The sequence below is a fragment of the Antedon mediterranea genome, chromosome 2 (assembly GCF_964355755.1).
Source record: "Antedon mediterranea chromosome 2, ecAntMedi1.1, whole genome shotgun sequence".
Lineage (NCBI taxonomy): Eukaryota > Metazoa > Echinodermata > Crinoidea > Comatulida > Antedonidae > Antedon > Antedon mediterranea.
Genome location: NC_092671.1, coordinates 26854983 through 26876606, shown reverse-complemented (window position 1 = coordinate 26876606; position 21624 = coordinate 26854983). Strand labels below are relative to the sequence as shown.

The following is a 21624-nucleotide window of genomic DNA, read 5'->3' as shown; positions in this document are numbered from 1 at the left end:
GTTTAGTTTTAAACAATAATATTGACAATAATCAATTGTAAAATGTGAACTTTTTTAAAAGTCTTACCTGGAGATATGTTACAAACGTTTCACACTTTATTTTATCAATTTACAGACCCAGAAGGTCCATCTACTTTAGGATTTCATGTTGGAAGCGAAACCAGTATTTATATTAGTTGGAATATAAATAGCAATATAGTAAAGAGCTTTTTTAGACTCACTTATGAACCTTCTCATGGTACAACACCATCTCCCGTTGATGTTATTGATACAAACCTGAATTTAGAAGGACTTATACCAGGAACTAGCTACACATTTGAAGTCCGTACTGTTTCAGGAGAAGGCCAGTATCAAAGAATAAGCAGGGAAAGTTTAATGACTTCTATAGATACAGGTAATGCTTGTTATTTTATTTAAGTTTCTTATGTTTTTGTCATTGAAAAAAACTTTACGATTATAATTGTGTTTCACCTAGAAAGATACACAAATTGTCACTATTTTAACTGAAAAAACTTGTATAATCAGTTATATTATAATTATTATTTATCAAAGATGACGTTGAAAGTGGTGAAATCCTAGTAGAGTATTGTACAAATGAAACTATTGGCATTACTTGGGGTGAGATCAGTGGTGAGAGCAGTTACTTGTTGAAAATAGTACCAGACTCTGGTGATAATAGTCAGCTTATTGAGTATACTGGAGACAGACAATATGAGTTTACTGGTTTGACACCAGGTCAGTTGTATAACATCTCTGTAAGAGGTAACATCTCTGCTGTAGGATCATTCGTACTGCAAAGAACAAGTAAGTTAATTATGTTTTTCTATTTTGTTGAGACATGTATTTTTAGAGTATTGTTGTAAAATTATATTTTGATTGTAATTTTTGTTGCTGTTTTTATTTATAGGTCCAAACCCAGTTTCATCTTTAGAAATTGTTAATACTACCCTAACATCACTGACTGTCCGTTGGACTGAACCAGAAGTAGCAGGAGGTCTTGAACTCATTTTTGGAGCTTATTACTTAAGTTATACAGTGAATAGTGGTGAAGCTGTAGAAATTGACATGATTGAAAAAACTACTTATGACTATGTTATTGAAGATGTGGATCCCGATACAACTGTGACTGTTATTGTCAAGACAAGAATGGGAATAAATGAAACTCTAAAATATAGCACTGGTGTAATGGAAACAGGAACAACAGGTAACATTTTAATATTTATTTCATCAGCTAAAATATAGATACACATTTATTAATGAATAATTAATTTCTATTGCAATTTTTTTATTCTCCAGTAAAGTAGTCTATGATAGGTTTTTCTCTTTTTCGTATTTTCAATTTGTTTAAATTTAAATTGGTGATACAAGGCTACACGTTTCAAACTCTGTGACCACTTTTAAATACTTTGACTAAGGTTTATTACATTAATGTTGTCTGTTGTATTTTCAGATGCAATTGCTAATGACACAATATTTGTGAGGAGTGTTGGTGAAAGAAATATTGAAATTCTTTGGGCTGAGGTTCCATTTGCATTAGGATATAATATATCTGTTTTCCCAACAAGTGACAACAGCAGAAGTCTTACCATATTCCAGAATGTCACCAGCTCTCCATCAGCTTTGAGAGAATTGACAGAACTTGTTCCAGGAGAACTTTATACAATTGAAGTTGAAATTTTTTTGGAAAATGGAAATGTTAACATTTTGCAAACTATGACAAGAACATGTAAGTTATGTTTGTGTTGAAGCTCATTACCTCATGTTGTAACTCAGCTAAATAAAAATTGACTTCTATATATTTACCTCGGTTCCGCCTCGTTAAATAATAGCAGTCAATCTTTCAACCTATGACATATTCTCCGCCATCCAATATATACAATTCATTATTTGTATATTAGTGAAATTATGGAGTTTAGTTTTAAACAATAATATTGACAATAATCAATTGTAAAATGTGAACTTTTTTAAAAGTCTTACCTGGAGATATGTTACAAACGTTTCACACTTTATTTTAACAATTTACAGACCCAGAAGGTCCATCTACTTTAGGATTTCATGTTGGAAGTGAAACCAGTATTTATATTAGTTGGAATATAAATAGCAATATAGTAAAGAGCTTTTTTAGACTCACTTATGAACCTTCTCATGGTACAACACCATCTCCTGTTGATGTTATTGATACAAACCTGAATTTAGAAGGACTTATACCAGGAACTAGCTACACATTTGAAGTCCGTTCTGTTTCAGGAGAAGGCCAGTATCAAAGAATAAGCAGGGAAAGTTTAATGACTTCTATAGATACAGGTAATGCTTGTTATTTTATTTAAGTTTCTTATGTTTTTGTCATTGAAAAAAACTTTAAGATTATAATTGTGTTTCACCTAGAAAGATACACAAATTGTCACTATTTTAACTGAAAAAACTTGTATAATCAGTTATATTATAATTATTATTTATCAAAGATGACGTTGAAAGTGGTGAAATCCTAGTAGAGTATTGTACAAATGAAACTATTGGCATTACTTGGGGTGAGATCAGTGGTGAGAGCAGTTACTTGTTGGAAATAGTACCAGACTCTGGTGATAATAGTCAGCTTATTGAGTATACTGGAGACAGACAATATGAGTTTACTGGTTTGACACCAGGTCAGTTGTATAACATCTCTGTAAGAGGTAACATCACTGCTGTAGGATCATTTGTACTGCAAAGAACAAGTAAGTTGATTATGTTTTTCTATTTTGTTGAGACATGTATTTTTAGAGTATTGTTGTAAAATTATATTTTGATTGTAATTTTTGTTGCTGTTTTTATTTATAGGTCCAAACCCAGTTTCATCTTTAGAAATTGTTAATACTACCCTAACATCACTGACTGTCCGTTGGACTGAACCAGAAGTAGCAGGAGGTCTTGAACTCATTTTTGGAGCTTATTACTTAAGTTATACAGTGAATAGTGGTGAAGCTGTAGAAATTGACATGATTGAAAAAACTACTTATGACTATGTTATTGAAGATGTGGATCCCGATACAACTGTGACTGTTATTGTCAAGACAAGAATGGGAATAAATGAAACTCTAAAATATAGCACTGGTGTAATGGAAACAGGAACAACAGGTAACATTTTAATATTTATTTCATCAGCTAAAATATAGATACACATTTATTAATGAATAATTAATTTCTATTGCAATTTTTTTATTCTCCAGTAAAGTAGTCTATGATAGGTTTTTCTCTTTTTCGTATTTTCAATTTGTTTAAATTTAAATTGGTGATACAAGGCTACACGTTTCAAACTCTGTGACCACTTTTAAATACTTTGACTAAGGTTTATTACATTAATGTTGTCTGTTGTATTTTCAGATGCAATTGCTAATGACACAATATTTGTGAGGAGTGTTGGTGAAAGAAATATTGAATTTCTTTGGGCTGAGGTTCCATTTGCATTAGGATATAACATATCTGTTTTCCCAACAAGTGACAACAGCAGAAGTGTTACCATATTCCAGAATGTCACCAGCTCTCCATCAGCTTTGAGAGAATTGACAGAACTTGTTCCAGGAGAACTTTATACAATTGAAGTTGAAATTTATTTGGAAAATAGAGATTCTTACATTTTGCAAACTATGACAAGAACATGTAAGTTATGTTTGTGTTAAAGCTCATTACCTCATGTTGTAACTCAACTAAATAAAAATTGACTTCTATATATTTACCTCGGTTCCGCCTCGTTAAATAATAGCAGTCAATCTTTCAACCCATGACATATTCTCCGCCATTCAACATATACAATTCATTATTTGTATATTAGTGAAATTATGGAGTTTAGTTTTAAACAATAATATTGACCATAATCAATTGTAAAATGTGAATTCTTTTTAAAAGTCTTACCTGGAGATATGTTACAAACGTCTCATACTTTATTTTAACAATTTACAGACCCAGAAGGTCCATCTACTTTAGGATTTCATGTTGGAAGCGAAACCAGTATTTATATTAGTTGGAATATAAATAGCAATATAGTAAAGAGTTTTTTTAGACTCACTTATGAACCTTCTCATGGTACAACACCATCTCCTGTTGATGTTATTGATACAAACCTGAATTTAGAAGGACTTATACCAGGAACTAGCTACACATTTGAAGTCCGTACTGTTTCAGGAGAAGGCCAGTATCAAAGAATAAGCAGGGAAAGTTTAATGACTTCTATAGATACAGGTAATGCTTGTTATTTTATTTAAGTTTCTTATATTTTTGTCATTGAAAACAACTTTAAGATTATAATTGTGTTTCACTATTTTAACTGAAAAAACTTGTATAATCAGTTATATTATAATTATTATTTATCAAAGATAACGTTGAAAGTGGTGAAATCCTAGTAGAGTATTGTACAAATGAAACTATTGGCATTACTTGGGGTGAGATCAGTGGTGAGAGCAGTTACTTGTTGGAAATAGTACCAGACTCTGGTGATAATAGTCAGCTTATTGAGTATACTGGAGACAGACAATATGAGTTTACTGGTTTGACACCAGGTCAGTTGTATAACATCTCTGTAAGAGGTAACATCACTGCTGTAGGATCATTCGTACTGCAAAGAACAAGTAAGTTGATTATGTTTTTCTATTTTGTTGAGACATGTATTTTTAGAGTATTGTTGTAAAATTATATTTTGATTGTAATTTTTGTTGCTGTTTTTATTTATAGGTCCAAACCCAGTTTCATCTTTAGAAATTGTTAATACTACCCTAACATCACTGACTGTCCGTTGGACTGAACCAGAAGTAGCAGGAGGTCTTGAACTCATTTTTGGAGCTTATTACTTAAGTTATACAGTGAATAGTGGTGAAGCTGTAGAAATTGACATGATTGAAAAAACTACTTATGACTATGTTATTGAAGATGTGGATCCCGATACAACTGTGACTGTTATTGTCAAGACAAGAATGGGAATAAATGAAACTCTAAAATATAGCACTGGTGTAATGGAAACAGGAACAACAGGTAACATTTTAATATTTATTTCATCAGCTAAAATATAGATACACATTTATTAATGAATAATTAATTTCTATTGCAATTTTTTTATTCTCCAGTAAAGTAGTCTATGATAGGTTTTTCTCTTTTTCGTATTTTCAATTTGTTTAAATTTAAATTGGTGATACAAGGCTACACGTTTCAAACTCTGTGACCACTTTTAAATACTTTGACTAAGGTTTATTACATTAATGTTGTCTGTTGTATTTTCAGATGCAATTGCTAATGACACAATATTTGTGAGGAGTGTTGGTGAAAGAAATATTGAAATTCTTTGGGCTGAGGTTCCATTTGCATTAGGATATAATATATCTGTTTTCCCAACAAGTGACAACAGCAGAAGTCTTACCATATTCCAGAATGTCACCAGCTCTCCATCAGCTTTGAGAGAATTGACAGAACTTGTTCCAGGAGAACTTTATACAATTGAAGTTGAAATTTTTTTGGAAAATGGAAATGTTAACATTTTGCAAACTATGACAAGAACATGTAAGTTATGTTTGTGTTGAAGCTCATTACCTCATGTTGTAACTCAGCTAAATAAAAATTGACTTCTATATATTTACCTCGGTTCCGCCTCGTTAAATAATAGCAGTCAATCTTTCAACCTATGACATATTCTCCGCCATCCAATATATACAATTCATTATTTGTATATTAGTGAAATTATGGAGTTTAGTTTTAAACAATAATATTGACAATAATCAATTGTAAAATGTGAACTTTTTTAAAAGTCTTACCTGGAGATATGTTACAAACGTTTCACACTTTATTTTAACAATTTACAGACCCAGAAGGTCCATCTACTTTAGGATTTCATGTTGGAAGTGAAACCAGTATTTATATTAGTTGGAATATAAATAGCAATATAGTAAAGAGCTTTTTTAGACTCACTTATGAACCTTCTCATGGTACAACACCATCTCCTGTTGATGTTATTGATACAAACCTGAATTTAGAAGGACTTATACCAGGAACTAGCTACACATTTGAAGTCCGTTCTGTTTCAGGAGAAGGCCAGTATCAAAGAATAAGCAGGGAAAGTTTAATGACTTCTATAGATACAGGTAATGCTTGTTATTTTATTTAAGTTTCTTATGTTTTTGTCATTGAAAAAAACTTTAAGATTATAATTGTGTTTCACCTAGAAAGATACACAAATTGTCACTATTTTAACTGAAAAAACTTGTATAATCAGTTATATTATAATTATTATTTATCAAAGATGACGTTGAAAGTGGTGAAATCCTAGTAGAGTATTGTACAAATGAAACTATTGGCATTACTTGGGGTGAGATCAGTGGTGAGAGCAGTTACTTGTTGGAAATAGTACCAGACTCTGGTGATAATAGTCAGCTTATTGAGTATACTGGAGACAGACAATATGAGTTTACTGGTTTGACACCAGGTCAGTTGTATAACATCTCTGTAAGAGGTAACATCACTGCTGTAGGATCATTTGTACTGCAAAGAACAAGTAAGTTGATTATGTTTTTCTATTTTGTTGAGACATGTATTTTTAGAGTATTGTTGTAAAATTATATTTTGATTGTAATTTTTGTTGCTGTTTTTATTTATAGGTCCAAACCCAGTTTCATCTTTAGAAATTGTTAATACTACCCTAACATCACTGACTGTCCGTTGGACTGAACCAGAAGTAGCAGGAGGTCTTGAACTCATTTTTGGAGCTTATTACTTAAGTTATACAGTGAATAGTGGTGAAGCTGTAGAAATTGACATGATTGAAAAAACTACTTATGACTATGTTATTGAAGATGTGGATCCCGATACAACTGTGACTGTTATTGTCAAGACAAGAATGGGAATAAATGAAACTCTAAAATATAGCACTGGTGTAATGGAAACAGGAACAACAGGTAACATTTTAATATTTATTTCATCAGCTAAAATATAGATACACATTTATTAATGAATAATTAATTTCTATTGCAATTTTTTTATTCTCCAGTAAAGTAGTCTATGATAGGTTTTTCTCTTTTTCGTATTTTCAATTTGTTTAAATTTAAATTGGTGATACAAGGCTACACGTTTCAAACTCTGTGACCACTTTTAAATACTTTGACTAAGGTTTATTACATTAATGTTGTCTGTTGTATTTTCAGATGCAATTGCTAATGACACAATATTTGTGAGGAGTGTTGGTGAAAGAAATATTGAATTTCTTTGGGCTGAGGTTCCATTTGCATTAGGATATAACATATCTGTTTTCCCAACAAGTGACAACAGCAGAAGTGTTACCATATTCCAGAATGTCACCAGCTCTCCATCAGCTTTGAGAGAATTGACAGAACTTGTTCCAGGAGAACTTTATACAATTGAAGTTGAAATTTATTTGGAAAATAGAGATTCTTACATTTTGCAAACTATGACAAGAACATGTAAGTTATGTTTGTGTTAAAGCTCATTACCTCATGTTGTAACTCAACTAAATAAAAATTGACTTCTATATATTTACCTCGGTTCCGCCTCGTTAAATAATAGCAGTCAATCTTTCAACCCATGACATATTCTCCGCCATCCAACATATACAATTCATTATTTGTATATTAGTGAAATTATGGAGTTTAGTTTTAAACAATAATATTGACCATAATCAATTGTAAAATGTGAATTCTTTTTAAAAGTCTTACCTGGAGATATGTTACAAACGTCTCATACTTTATTTTAACAATTTACAGACCCAGAAGGTCCATCTACTTTAGGATTTCATGTTGGAAGCGAAACCAGTATTTATATTAGTTGGAATATAAATAGCAATATAGTAAAGAGTTTTTTTAGACTCACTTATGAACCTTCTCATGGTACAACACCATCTCCTGTTGATGTTATTGATACAAACCTGAATTTAGAAGGACTTATACCAGGAACTAGCTACACATTTGAAGTCCGTACTGTTTCAGGAGAAGGCCAGTATCAAAGAATAAGCAGAGAAAGTTTAATGACTTCTATAGATACAGGTAATGCTTGTTATTTTATTTAAGTTTCTTATATTTTTGTCATTGAAAACAACTTTAAGATTATAATTGTGTTTCACTATTTTAACTGAAAAAACCTGTATAATCAGTTATATTATAATTATTATTTATCAAAGATAACGTTGAAAGTGGTGAAATCCTAGTAGAGTATTGTACAAATGAAACTATTGGCATTACTTGGGGTGAGATCAGTGGTGAGAGCAGTTACTTGTTGGAAATAGTACCAGACTCTGGTAATAATAGTCAGCTTATTGAGTATACTGGAGACAGACAATATGAGTTTACTGGTTTGACACCAGGTCAGTTGTATAACATCTCTGTAAGAGGTAACATCACTGCTGTAGGATCATTCGTACTGCAAAGAACAAGTAAGTTGATTATGTTTTTCTATTTTGTTGAGACATGTATTTTTAGAGCATTGTTGTAAAATTATATTTTGATTGTAATTTTTGTTGCTGTTTTTATTTATAGGTCCAAACCCAGTTTCATCTTTAGAAATTGTTAATACTACCCTAACATCACTGACTGTCCGTTGGACTGAACCAGAAGTAGCAAGAGGTCTTGAACTCATTTTTGGAGCTTATTACTTAAGTTATACAGTGAATAGTGGTGAACCTGTAGAAATTGACATGATTGAAAAAACTACTCATGACTATGTTATTGAAGATGTGGATCCCGATACAACTGTGACTGTTATTGTCAAGACAAGAATGGGAATAAATGAAACTCTAAAATATAGCACTGGTGTAATGGAAACAGGAACAACAGGTAACATTTTAATATTTATTTCATCAGCTAAAATATAGATACACATTTATTAATGAATAATTAATTTCTATTGCAATGTTTTTATTCTCCAGTAAAGTAGTCTATGATAGGTTTTTCTCTTTTTCGTATTTTCAATTTGTTTAAATTTAAATTGGTGATACAAGGCTACACGTTTCAAACTCTGCGACCACTTTTAAATACTTTGACTAAGGTTTATTACATTAATGTTGTCTGTTGTATTTTCAGATGCAATTGCTAATGACACAATATTTGTGAGGAGTGTTGGTGAAAGAAATATTGAATTTCTTTGGGCTGAGGTTCCATTTGCATTAGGATATAATATATCTGTTTTCCCAACAAGTGACAACAGCAGAAGTGTTACCATATTCCAGAATGTCACCAGCTCTCCATCAGCTTTGAGAGAATTGACAGAACTTGTTCCAGGAGAACTTTATACAATTGAAGTTGAAATTTATTTGGAAAATAGAGATTCTTACATTTTGCAAACTATGACAAGAACATGTAAGTTATGTTTGTGTTAAAGCTCATTACCTCATGTTGTAACTCAACTAAATAAAAATTGACTTCTATATATTTACATCGGTTTTGCCTCGTTAAATAATAGCAGTCAATCTTTCAACCCATGACATATTCTCCGCCATCCAACATATACAATTCATTATTTGTATATTAGTGAAATTATGGAGTTTAGTTTTAAACAATAATATTGACCATAATCAATTGTAAAATGTGAATTCTTTCTAAAAGTCTTACCTGGAGATATGTTACAAACGTCTCATACTTTATTTTAACAATTTACAGACCCAGAAGGTCCATCTACTTTAGGATTTCATGTTGGAAGCGAAACCAGTATTTATATTAGTTGGAATATAAATAGCAATATAGTAAAGAGTTTTTTTAGACTCACTTATGAACCTTCTCATGGTACAACACCATCTCCTGTTGATGTTATTGATACAAACCTGAATTTAGAAGGACTTATACCAGGAACTAGCTACACATTTGAAGTCCGTACTGTTTCAGGAGAAGGCCAGTATCAAAGAATAAGCAGAGAAAGTTTAATGACTTCTATAGATACAGGTAATGCTTGTTATTTTATTTAAGTTTCTTATATTTTTGTCATTGAAAACAACTTTAAGATTATAATTGTGTTTCACTATTTTAACTGAAAAAACTTGTATAATCAGTTATATTATAATTATTATTTATCAAAGATAACGTTGAAAGTGGTGAAATCCTAGTAGAGTATTGTACAAATGAAACTATTGGCATTACTTGGGGTGAGATCAGTGGTGAGAGCAGTTACTTGTTGGAAATAGTACCAGACTCTGGTAATAATAGTCAGCTTATTGAGTATACTGGAGACAGACAATATGAGTTTACTGGTTTGACACCAGGTCAGTTGTATAACATCTCTGTAAGAGGTAACATCACTGCTGTAGGATCATTCGTACTGCAAAGAACAAGTAAGTTGATTGTGTTTTTCTATTTTGTTGAGACATGTATTTTTAGAGTATTGTTGTAAAATTATATTTTGATTGTAATTTTTGTTGCTGTTTTTATTTATAGGTCCAAACCCAGTTTCATCTTTAGAAATTGTTAATACTACCCTAACATCACTGACTGTCCGTTGGACTGAACCAGAAGTAGCAAGAGGTCTTGAACTCATTTTTGGAGCTTATTACTTAAGTTATACAGTGAATAGTGGTGAACCTGTAGAAATTGACATGATTGAAAAAACTACTTATGACTATGTTATTGAAGATGTGGATCCCGATACAACTGTGACTGTTATTGTCAAGACAAGAATGGGAATAAATGAAACTCTAAAATATAGCACTGGTGTAATGGAAACAGGAACAACAGGTAACATTTTAATATTGATTTCATCAGCTAAAATAAGCCCCTTTCTCACAGATGTGCCTGCAATATACCGGTACAGTGCTGGCGTCGTGCCGGTATCGTTACCGGCATATACCCATTCTCATCGGACTATCGTGCCGGAAATATAACCGGTATATACCGGCTTTCTGTGAGAAAGGAGTCGGGCATATTCGGCCAATAAAAAGTCTTTGACAAAATAATTATTGAGGGCGTCCTTTATTGTTATTATTTTTGTCTAGCGATGATATGGCGGCGAATGTCAAGTTACAGATTATTATCTTCCTTTATAGCATATTTATGCAATACATGCTATGTACAGTATATTGTGCATATATTATACAGGTATAGCAATTAATTTGCCGTCATCGGCAATCTGTAAAACACCTTAGAAGGCTGTAGGCCTACAATTTACAAGGCGACGAAAGGTCAGGCACCAACAAACAAAGAGCTAATGCCATGGCCTAGCCTAGCGGCCTATAGGCCTAGATTATGCTACAAATTTCTTCTTGTCCCCTTATTTTAAGCAGCTCTCTTATCTCATTATCCCTCCAGTTCGACATTATTATTGTTAATTGAATTGAATAGGCGCCAAAGTGATACACTTGACTGCGCAAGGTGTCAAAGCCTCGACGGGGAACCCCGGAATATAACGGCGATACGTTCTCACAGAATGCCCGTCTGGCATTGCGGGGAATATCCCTAGAATATTACTAGGTCTGAAGCAGGTCATGTCGATGCCGGCATGGTGCCGGCATGATGCCAAGACGACCCGTTCTCACAGAAAACCATACCGGCATGGTAATGGTATATTCCCGCAATATTCCTGGCACACAACTCTGTGAGAAAGGGGCTATATAGATACACATTTATTAATGAATAATTAATTTCTATTGCAATGTTTTTATTCTCCAGTAAAGTAGTCTATGATAGGTTTTTCTCTTTTTCGTATTTTCAATTTGTTTAAATTTAAATTGGTGATACAAGGCTACACGTTTCAAACTCTGCGACCACTTTTAAATACTTTGACTAAGGTTTATTACATTAATGTTGTCTGTTGTATTTTCAGATGCAATTGCTAATGACACAATATTTGTGAGGAGTGTTGGTGAAAGAAATATTGAATTTCTTTGGGCTGAGGTTCCATTTGCATTAGGATATAATATATCTGTTTTCCCAACAAGTGACAACAGCAGAAGTGTTACCATATTCCAGAATGTCACCAGCTCTCCATCAGCTTTGAGAGAATTGACAGAACTTGTTCCAGGAGAACTTTATACAATTGAAGTTGAAATTTATTTGGAAAATAGAGATTCTTACATTTTGCAAACTATGACAAGAACATGTAAGTTATGTTTGTGTTAAAGCTCATTACCTCATGTTGTAACTCAACTAAATAAAAATTGACTTCTATATATTTACCTCGGTTCCGCCTCGTTAAATAATAGCAGTCAATCTTTCAACCCATGACATATTCTCCGCCATCCAACATATACAATTCATTATTTGTATATTAGTGAAATTATGGAGTTTAGTTTTAAACAATAATATTGACCATAATCAATTGTAAAATGTGAATTCTTTTTAAAGTCTTACCTGGAGATATGTTACAAACGTCTCATACTTTATTTTAACAATTTACAGACCCAGAAGGTCCATCTACTTTAGGATTTCATGTTGGAAGCGAAACCAGTATTTATATTAGTTGGAATATAAATAGCAATATAGTAAAGAGTTTTTTTAGACTCACCTATGAACCTTCTCATGGTACAACACCATCTCCTGTTGATGTTATTGATACAAACCTGAATTTAGAAGGACTTATACCAGGAACTAGCTACACATTTGAAGTCCGTACTGTTTCAGGTGAAGGCCAGTATCAAAGAATAAGCAGGGAAAGTTTAATGACTTCTATAGATACAGGTAATGCTTGTTATTTTATTTAAGTTTCTTATATTTTTGTCATTGAAAACAACTTTAAGATTATAATTGTGTTTCACTATTTTAACTGAAAAAACTTGTATAATCAGTTATATTATAATTATTATTTATCAAAGATAACGTTGAAAGTGGTGAAATCCTAGTAGAGTATTGTACAAATGAAACTATTGGCATTACTTGGGGTGAGATCAGTGGTGAGAGCAGTTACTTGTTGGAAATAGTACCAGACTCTGGTAATAATAGTCAGCTTATTGAGTATACTGGAGACAGACAGTATGAGTTTACTGGTTTGACACCAGGTCAGTTGTATAACATCTCTGTAAGAGGTAACATCACTGCTGTAGGATCATTCGTACTGCAAAGAACAAGTAAGTTGATTATGTTTTTCTATTTTGTTGAGACATGTATTTTTAGAGTATTGTTGTAAAATTATATTTTGATTGTAATTTTTGTTGCTGTTTTTATTTATAGGTCCAAACCCAGTTTCATCTTTAGAAATTGTTAATACTACCCTAACATCACTGACTGTCCGTTGGACTGAACCAGAAGTAGCAAGAGGTCTTGAACTCATTTTTGGAGCTTATTACTTAAGTTATACAGTGAATAGTGGTGAACCTGTAGAAATTGACATGATTGAAAAAACTACTTATGACTATGTTATTGAAGATGTGGATCCCGATACAACTGTGACTGTTATTGTCAAGACAAGAATGGGAATAAATGAAACTCTAAAATATAGCACTGGTGTAATGGAAACAGGAACAACAGGTAACATTTTAATATTTATTTCATCAGCTAAAATATAGATACACATTTATTAATGAATAATTAATTTCTATTGCAATGTTTTTATTCTCCAGTAAAGTAGTCTATGATAGGTTTTTGTTGTGTATTTTCTAGTTGATAAGTTTTTCTCTTTTTCGTATTTTCAATTTGTTGTTTAAATTTAAATTGGTGATACAAGGCTACACGTTTCAAACTCTCTGGCCACTTTTAAATACTTTGACTAATGTTTATTACATTAATGTTGTCTGTTGAATTTTCAGATGCAATTGCTAATGACACAATATTTGTGAGGAGTGTTGGTGAAAGAAATATTGAAATTCTTTGGGCTGAGGTTCCATTTGCATTAGGATATAATATATCTGTTTTCCCAAGAAGTGACAACAGCAGAAGTCTTACCATATTCCAGAATGTCACCAGCTCTCCATCAGCTTTGAGAGAATTGACAGAACTTGTTCCAGGAGAACTTTATACAATTGAAGTTGAAATTTATTTGGAAAATGGAAATTCTTACATTTTGCAAACTATGACAAGAACATGTAAGTTATGTTTGTGTTAAAGTTCATTACATCATGTTGTAACTCAACTAAATAAAAATTGACTTCTATATATTTACCTCGGTTCCGCCTCGTTAAATAATAGCAGTCAATCTTTCAACCCATGACATATTCTGCGCCATACAATATATACAATTCATTATTTGTATATTAGTGAAACTATGGAGTTTAGTTTTAAACAATAATATTGACCATAAACAATTGTAATAATGTTAACTCTTTTTAAAAGTCTTACCTGGAGATATGTTACAATCGTCTCACACTTTTTTTTACAATTTACAGACCCAGAAGGTCCATCTACTTTAGGATTTCATGTTGGAAGCGAAACCAGTATTTATATTAGTTGGAATATAAATAGCAATATAGTAAAGAGCTTTTTTAGACTCACTTATGAACCTTCTCATGGTACAACACCATCTCCTGTTGATGTTATTGATACAAACCTGAATTTAGAAGGACTTATACCAGGAACTAGCTACACATTTGAAGTCCATACTGTTTCAGGTGAAGGCCAGTATCAAAGAATAAGCAGGGAAAGTTTAATGACATCCATAGATACAAGTAAGGAATTCTTTTTCACTTGTCTTTCATATTTTTATCTTTAATGAAAAGTAACTTTTAGATTATAAATTTTTCTACAAGAAACAAGAATTAAATTCAAACTGTATTGGCCCATTCATGCTACAAAAAAACAAAAACTCACCATTTACAGTATTTGGAGCTGCTGGAATTGCATGAATGCATTCTTATAAAAAAATACATGCATATCGACTACTTGTTTAATGCAAACAATTTAAAATTCTATTGTCCTATTTAAGAAATTTTAATTAAACATTGTAATCATAGAAAACAGTGGAGTTTTGGTACGATATTATACAAATGAAACTATTGGCATTACTTGGGGTGAGATCAGTGGTGAGAGCAGTTATTTGTTGGAAATAGTACCAGACTCTGGTGATAATAGTCAACTTATTAAGTATACTGGAGACAGACAATATGAGTTTACTGGTTTGACACCAGGTCAGTTGTATAACATCTCTGTAAGAGGTAACATCACTGCTGTAGGATCATTCATACTGCAAAGAACAAGTAAGTTGATTGGATGTTACCTCACTGTATATTGCAATGTAATAACTAGTTTCTCACTAGTTTTTACAACTACATTTACAAAAATGTTTGAACAGTTTTGAGAACCAAATTCCTGATGTTATCCAACACTTTTCCTTAGAGGGAGTTTATAGCCTTTATGAGAACTGGATATTATACATTAATAGTTTGATCATAAATTTATCTGCTCATATAGTAGACTAGCAAAGGTACCCACCAGGGTTGCTTTCAAATGATATGCTGTGTCGCAATTCAACTCAATGACACAGTAGAAAACATTTAGAATTTTTCTTTTTATTTCTGAATTTAGTTCAGCGAGTGTAATAACACATGTAGGTGTGATGAATGTGCGTAGGATTATACATGAGCAGGTTTTAGGCATGCGGTTTACTTATTTATAATTTTACTTTTCTGGATTTCAGAGCCAAACAGACCAGCATATATTCAATTTAATAACACTCTTGATTCATATACATCTATGTATATTGAATGGGGCCCACCACTACCAATTAATGATATGTCAACGGTGTTCAACATGTACATCTTGAGTTACGAGGCAGATTCTGGTACTAGCGTTAGAGTGAATTTGAACAGTACAGAGACAGATTATGTCATTACAGGACTGTCTCACAGTAGGATGTATGAAATTTCATTGGTAACAGAAAGCTATGGTATTTCCAGTGACCCGGTAACATCTATAGGGGACACAGGTATGTTTTCAACATAAATAAATTGACTTAATTGTGATATATTTATGAGTGTGGCTGCTATGTTATCTACCTTTATCGTTAAATCAGGCGTCTTAATTTCAGAAGTTTAAACAAAAACATTTCCTACAATTGTGATCTTTAAAAATATATATATATATATATATATAAAATACATTAAACCAGGTCATTCCTTGGCTTCAATGTATGTTCTATGGTTAGTTATGATAAAACGATTTTAAGAATGACCTTAAATTTGATCTAAAAAAAAAATTCTTTAAAGTTTAAAAATCATATTCTTATCAAATAGTGTTTGACAATCATATTCTTTTTGTGTTATCTTTGTTTTCAGATATTTCAGGAAATTCATGTTATGTTCATTTATTTTTTTTTCTCTTTTACACTTAGAATATTTGGCATTGAATGAGATTGTCATCGTAAGTTATAATACTGAGAATATTACGGCTATTTGGGGTGGAAATGCTTCTCAAGCTGGAGTTGAAAATTACACAGTGTCTATCGATCCGCCTAATGGAGGATCTCACATCATAGATTCCTATTTCAAAACTGTAACTTTTGTAGACTTGGTTCCTGGAAGATTGTACACAATCAAAGTGGATACTATGGTTATTGGTGTATCTGAAATGGGCATGATAAAACAAAGAACCGGTTTGTATACATTTTTAATCCTTAAAATTATCCTTTACATTTTAAAAGTTTTGGGCAGCATTTTTTATTAAAATTTGAATTTGGTTTTTTTTTTTTTTTTTTAATTGAAAAATGATTTAAATTTTGTTTTAATGTTATAATTTTAAGCCCTGTCATCCAACAAAGATTAATTACCACCATTCAATTATTGAAACACTTAAAATTAGAAATTAGAAATCATTAAATATTTTATGACTTAAGGTAAGCTTCTGTCGACATGGAAGTGAAAGGAACTCAATTTCAACTAAAAGAAACTTGTTGCACAAAAGCACTTGTATCGACATTTCGAGCAACTGAACAGAACTGAAAGTAACCATTTCCACTGGTTACCTCACAGCTCTCACGATATGATTCGTAATTGTATAGAAACCAGTATGCATGAATGCTTATATGGTAATATCAAACTGATCGCTACTCGTCTTGGTTCCATACCGCACATGTGACGCTATTTGAAGTTTCAGTTGCGCTCAGTTCATTTCAGTTCCAAAAAAATGAAAACATGGGTAATTGAATTGAACTAATAAGCTTTATTTCAACATTATTTGTCAGTTGAGGTGAAATACTTCAAATCATGGTATTGGTGAAAACTATTTTGTCTTTAAATTATTTAGTTCCTAGTGAAGTATCTGTCAATGCTAGCCTCGTCACCATTGGATCAACATCAATAGACTTGGTGTGGTTGCCACCAGAAGGAGACTTTAGTAGTTTTGAGATTCTACACTCGCCAGTTGACGGACGGACATCTGCTCTCATCGATCGTTCAGCAAATATTTTCTCTCATAACTATGAATACTTTCTACCTTCAACGAATTACACTTTTGAAATTGTTACAATATCTTCAAATGGTGGTTATAAGGAAAGAAGCACACCTATCCAAGTTACATTTCAAACAGGTATAGCATTTTAAATACCATTCATATGTTTTCTACTATATACTGTAAAGTGGAAAATGTATATTTTGAAACTTTTATAAAATGATATGATAAACTTTAGAAGATAGGCTCGGAAACGGGAAGACCATTGTCTGGAAATCAATGTGTTTTTTTGTTTATTTTTCCTTTTTTTATGAGCACAGTTATTGTTTTTATTTTTCCTCATCTTAATTTTTTCTTGTTGTTTTGGACAATACATCTTTAAATGTGCAATTTCAATAGATTTAAAAACACTGAATAACAAAATCAATAATATACAATTTTGTAGGAGAAGTGGCTGTAGCAGAGATTATTGTGCGGAACTTTACCAGCACTTACCTCCAATTCACATGGGGCGCAGCAATAGAACCATTTATCTCGTACATCGTCACGATTGATCCTGCTCCAAATAATGGGTTGGATGCTTCATTTGAGGTACAGTCTGCAGATCCAAAATTAGGCGAATTTTTATACCTGACACCAGGTCAGCTATATACTATCAACATTCTGGTGCATGACACTGGAACCAACGTGTCAAACATTTTCCGAACTGGTATGTGATTTTCTTTTTACCTTTTAAAATATTACACACCAATAGATAAGCCAAATTGGCACTGTAGCAGTAGTCAATATAGTAAAATTGATCATAATATCATGAATTTTGTCATGACCTTAAAGACAACATTATCACCGCTTTCTTTTTAATCTTAGATCCTTGGCCAGTTGGTTCATTTGACACCGAGAATAACCTTGCTAACTACACCTCAGTAACCGTTAATTGGACAGCGCCTAACCTTTTCTACGGTGTCGCGAATGTGTTTGATTACTACGAGATTGTCTACCATACGGCAACATCGATACCAGTTACGACGATTGTAGATAAAGAATTTACTAGTCTAACAGTTACAAATTTGGATCCAGACAAAACGTACTACTTCTCAATTGCTGTTGTAAGTGGCGATAAAAGTAGTACACTTATGGAAACTATTGCTAACACAAGTAAGTTATTGGTTACATGTTCTGTGTTAGTATACTGCATAATTGACCGCTTAAAGACATTGTCTCTCTAAATATGGAATTTATTGTCGCATAATAGACACCTAAGTAAATTCCTGTCATTTGATTGAACAATTGTGCGTAGCATAACAATGCAATAGTCTGCACTATTGCAGTGCCCCATCGAAATATAACCTTTCATCATTCACCTCATGGCATTATTTGTACCATTCCACTCATAAACATTCATTATTTGTATATCATGTTTTGAGGGACAATACATTTAATTTAGGTGTTTAACAATGTTAGGTATATTTTATATAATTATTGTATTTTTGTTAAAGCATCTCCTGGGCCAGGTATATTATTTGTCCGTTCTGTGATGAATTTTACCATTGACGTTAGCTGGGGTGGTGCTGAAGACCATCCAGACTTTGAGAGCTATAGTATTATGATTGAGCCTAATGATGGGAGAATTAATTTGAACTACGCTGAAAGACGAGCAATATTTTCTGAACTGAGTGCAGGCGAAGAATACACAATTTCCCTGGACGTTCCAAATGTTAACCTAATGCCTGATACTTACAGCACAAGATTCGGTGAGAGGATTTAGTTATTTGTAAAGTTTAGGTATTAGAACAGTTAAATGTTTTTAATTACAAAAGAACAAACAGAAATTTAAAAATGTGTTTACAATAAAAAGTAATATTTCAATATAGCGCCTGAAATGCAACCATAACACTAAATGAAACTAGAATTTAATTTGAATTTGAATTACAGGTGATCAATTTTATTGACATTGATATTTTTTAAACATGCACGTATGTTAACATACAATCGGAAAATGTTGATGTATGCCATCCTATTATACGCCTATAGTGCTGAGTTGTGGCTATTATATGCCATATACATTATGTACAGTATATACTGTATATCTATATACAGTGTAATATTGGTGAAATTACGGACACACATCATGTTCTAATTTTTTGTCACTGATGACATCATCAAAATAAACTTTTGGATAACAATATCGAAAGATAATGAATTTGGCAATAAAATATAACAATTGGAGGAAAATTTTGCGCGTAGAAGCGTGGTTCGCGCTCTTTAAAATTTCTATAACTTTGACGAAAGAGATGAAAAAACTACTTTTTAACTTCAACTGCCCATATGATAACGTTACAACATCCGATAGGCCTAATTTTTAAATAAATTCATATCTACATTTTACCAGCTCTCATAATAAGTTATAAAAATCAAGGTCAAGCTGTAAGGTATTCAAATATCCGTTGTAGGTGAAATTACGTAATCAGCGTTATTTTAATTTTTAGACATGATGACATCATCTAAATGAAAATGTTGGCAACTCATGAGTAACATAATTGGTTGAGCTAGGACATATTAAAAATTTAAAGAAAATCGATCACAGATAAAGTGAGATGCGCTCTGTTGAATATGTAATATTGTCTAAGATGAAAGGAAAAAAATCCAATTTTATTCATGTCTATCATTTTGTACATCTAATATGTACATGCATTCATAACTCCAACTCATTGGCTTCAATAATCAGTTAAAAAAAAAATGGGGGTAACCGTCCATTCTGAAGAATTATATTCATTTTAAAAAAGGCCTTCTTTTTTACCGTTTTTCACACTTTTGTGCAATTAATGTGCGCATTTTGTCATTTTTAACCTGCTCGTATAGCGTTATTTAAAGACGGAATAGACTCAAATTTGGTGAATGTACTAAGGATGGGGAATAGAATGCGATTTGTACAAAAAATCGAATTTTTACATTTCTTAAGTATCGTGCACGCAAAAACATGTTTTTACGCAGTAATTTTTTAAAACATGCAAATGGTCTAACTTATAAATTATGTCACGGATGAGTGATCACGCTGGAAAGCTTATTAGGATTAAGTTATATGATTTGAAAGATATTGTGAAATTTTGGTAATCATTGACATTAAACTCTTTGAGATAATTGTTACACAAAATAGTGTACAGAAACAATAAAAAGAAAAAATAATAAAGATTTCATACAATAGCAATAGGTGATCATTTTATTCTAAATGATCACCTAAATATAATTTTGACTTAAATGTGCTTGTTACTTCAATCCTTATGCTGAGTCTCCTCACCCGCTCCGATCTAAGAATAAATTTAGTATCTTTGATCAGAGTAGTGTTTTTATTAAAACAAGGAAATACCTCACTATGGTTTTTTTACAAGGTCTTACGAGTATGCCTAAACTTCATGCCTTAGCTACATGCATTTTGTAGTTAATGCTCTCTTAAATAACATAATAGAGCAATGCCTGTAATTACCATTAAAATAGCATCAAAACATAGCCACTAAGCTTAAATAAATTTACTAAAATACTTTTTGGATTCTATAAGAGAAATCTAATCTGGCAATTTTAACAATGTCATACAATTGATATTGACTAAACTGATATTGTATTTCCACAATGGTATATTTTATATTAATCTATAGTTTACATTCATGCACAGTGCTTGGGCTCATGAAATGCCATTTCATTTTACAGAACCTGCTCCAGCAACCACACTTGCTGTTACCACAACAACCAAGACGGCTTTCACCATCACTTGGAATACACCAGTCGGTGTGATCTCGGGGTATGGTCTAGAGATAAATGGATATAATATGCAATTTAGTCAGATTATATCTTTGGAAAGTTCTGCAACCACCTACACAGAAAATAATCTTATACCCGGCCGAACTTATGAAGTGAGGCTAATCTCCAATTCTGGGGCTCTGTATAGTGAAGCTGTTTTAGCAGAAGCTACCTTAGGTAATATTGAATAATTGTAATTATTTATGATATTTAATCTTTTTCATTATCATTCAGCTGGCAATATTTGCTTTTAAAATATGTTACATTTGAATGTGTCCATATGATTGCATCAAGGACTTAATGAAACATGAAGAAACAAGCTTAATAAATATTTGTTAAATGGTATAGGTCATTACTGTTGAAGTGCCAGTAGCAACCACATACAGTAGTTTAACAACAATAATTTTTAACTGTTATTTTGTTGCCATGTGAAAGATTTTGCACAACTTGAGCTGAGTTCTTTCAGTTTCCATGTTTTCAGTACTGTGAGAGGAAACATTGAATGTAAACATTGTGTAACTGTCTACTCCAAATCCAGAAAAGAAACAAATTGTTTTTTCGCCATTAATTTTAT

General features: G+C 32.1%; 2 protein-coding genes across 2 annotated transcripts in view; both read left to right on the top strand.

Moving 5' to 3' along the window:
* The window catches only part of LOC140040813 (uncharacterized), a 32717-nt gene extending 21509 nt beyond the window's left edge, over positions 1 to 11208 (top strand). Inside the window, exons 21-43 of the mRNA XM_072087031.1 lie at positions 116 to 394; positions 553 to 804; positions 908 to 1204; positions 1451 to 1726; positions 2026 to 2304; positions 2463 to 2714; positions 2818 to 3114; positions 3361 to 3636; positions 3937 to 4215; positions 4350 to 4601; positions 4705 to 5001; positions 5248 to 5523; positions 5823 to 6101; positions 6260 to 6511; positions 6615 to 6911; positions 7158 to 7433; positions 7734 to 8012; positions 8147 to 8398; positions 8502 to 8798; positions 9045 to 9320; positions 9621 to 9899; positions 10034 to 10285; positions 10389 to 11208. Coding sequence (XP_071943132.1) covers positions 116 to 394; positions 553 to 804; positions 908 to 1204; positions 1451 to 1726; positions 2026 to 2304; positions 2463 to 2714; positions 2818 to 3114; positions 3361 to 3636; positions 3937 to 4215; positions 4350 to 4601; positions 4705 to 5001; positions 5248 to 5523; positions 5823 to 6101; positions 6260 to 6511; positions 6615 to 6911; positions 7158 to 7433; positions 7734 to 8012; positions 8147 to 8398; positions 8502 to 8798; positions 9045 to 9320; positions 9621 to 9899; positions 10034 to 10285; positions 10389 to 10831 — 6494 coding nt within the window. The 3' untranslated portion in view covers positions 10832 to 11208. The remainder of the gene's footprint in view (positions 1 to 115; positions 395 to 552; positions 805 to 907; positions 1205 to 1450; positions 1727 to 2025; positions 2305 to 2462; positions 2715 to 2817; positions 3115 to 3360; positions 3637 to 3936; positions 4216 to 4349; positions 4602 to 4704; positions 5002 to 5247; positions 5524 to 5822; positions 6102 to 6259; positions 6512 to 6614; positions 6912 to 7157; positions 7434 to 7733; positions 8013 to 8146; positions 8399 to 8501; positions 8799 to 9044; positions 9321 to 9620; positions 9900 to 10033; positions 10286 to 10388) is intronic.
* A 527-nt stretch (positions 11209 to 11735) lies between these two features.
* The window catches only part of LOC140040812 (uncharacterized), a 46044-nt gene continuing 36155 nt past the window's right edge, over positions 11736 to 21624 (top strand). The window contains exons 1-14 of the mRNA XM_072087030.1: positions 11736 to 12045; positions 12345 to 12623; positions 12758 to 13009; positions 13113 to 13409; positions 13688 to 13963; positions 14264 to 14542; positions 14828 to 15070; positions 15511 to 15798; positions 16204 to 16464; positions 17115 to 17396; positions 17704 to 17967; positions 18126 to 18413; positions 18755 to 19009; positions 20961 to 21227. Of these exons, the coding sequence (XP_071943131.1) occupies positions 11748 to 12045; positions 12345 to 12623; positions 12758 to 13009; positions 13113 to 13409; positions 13688 to 13963; positions 14264 to 14542; positions 14828 to 15070; positions 15511 to 15798; positions 16204 to 16464; positions 17115 to 17396; positions 17704 to 17967; positions 18126 to 18413; positions 18755 to 19009; positions 20961 to 21227 (3829 nt within the window). The 5' untranslated portion in view covers positions 11736 to 11747. The remainder of the gene's footprint in view (positions 12046 to 12344; positions 12624 to 12757; positions 13010 to 13112; positions 13410 to 13687; positions 13964 to 14263; positions 14543 to 14827; positions 15071 to 15510; positions 15799 to 16203; positions 16465 to 17114; positions 17397 to 17703; positions 17968 to 18125; positions 18414 to 18754; positions 19010 to 20960; positions 21228 to 21624) is intronic.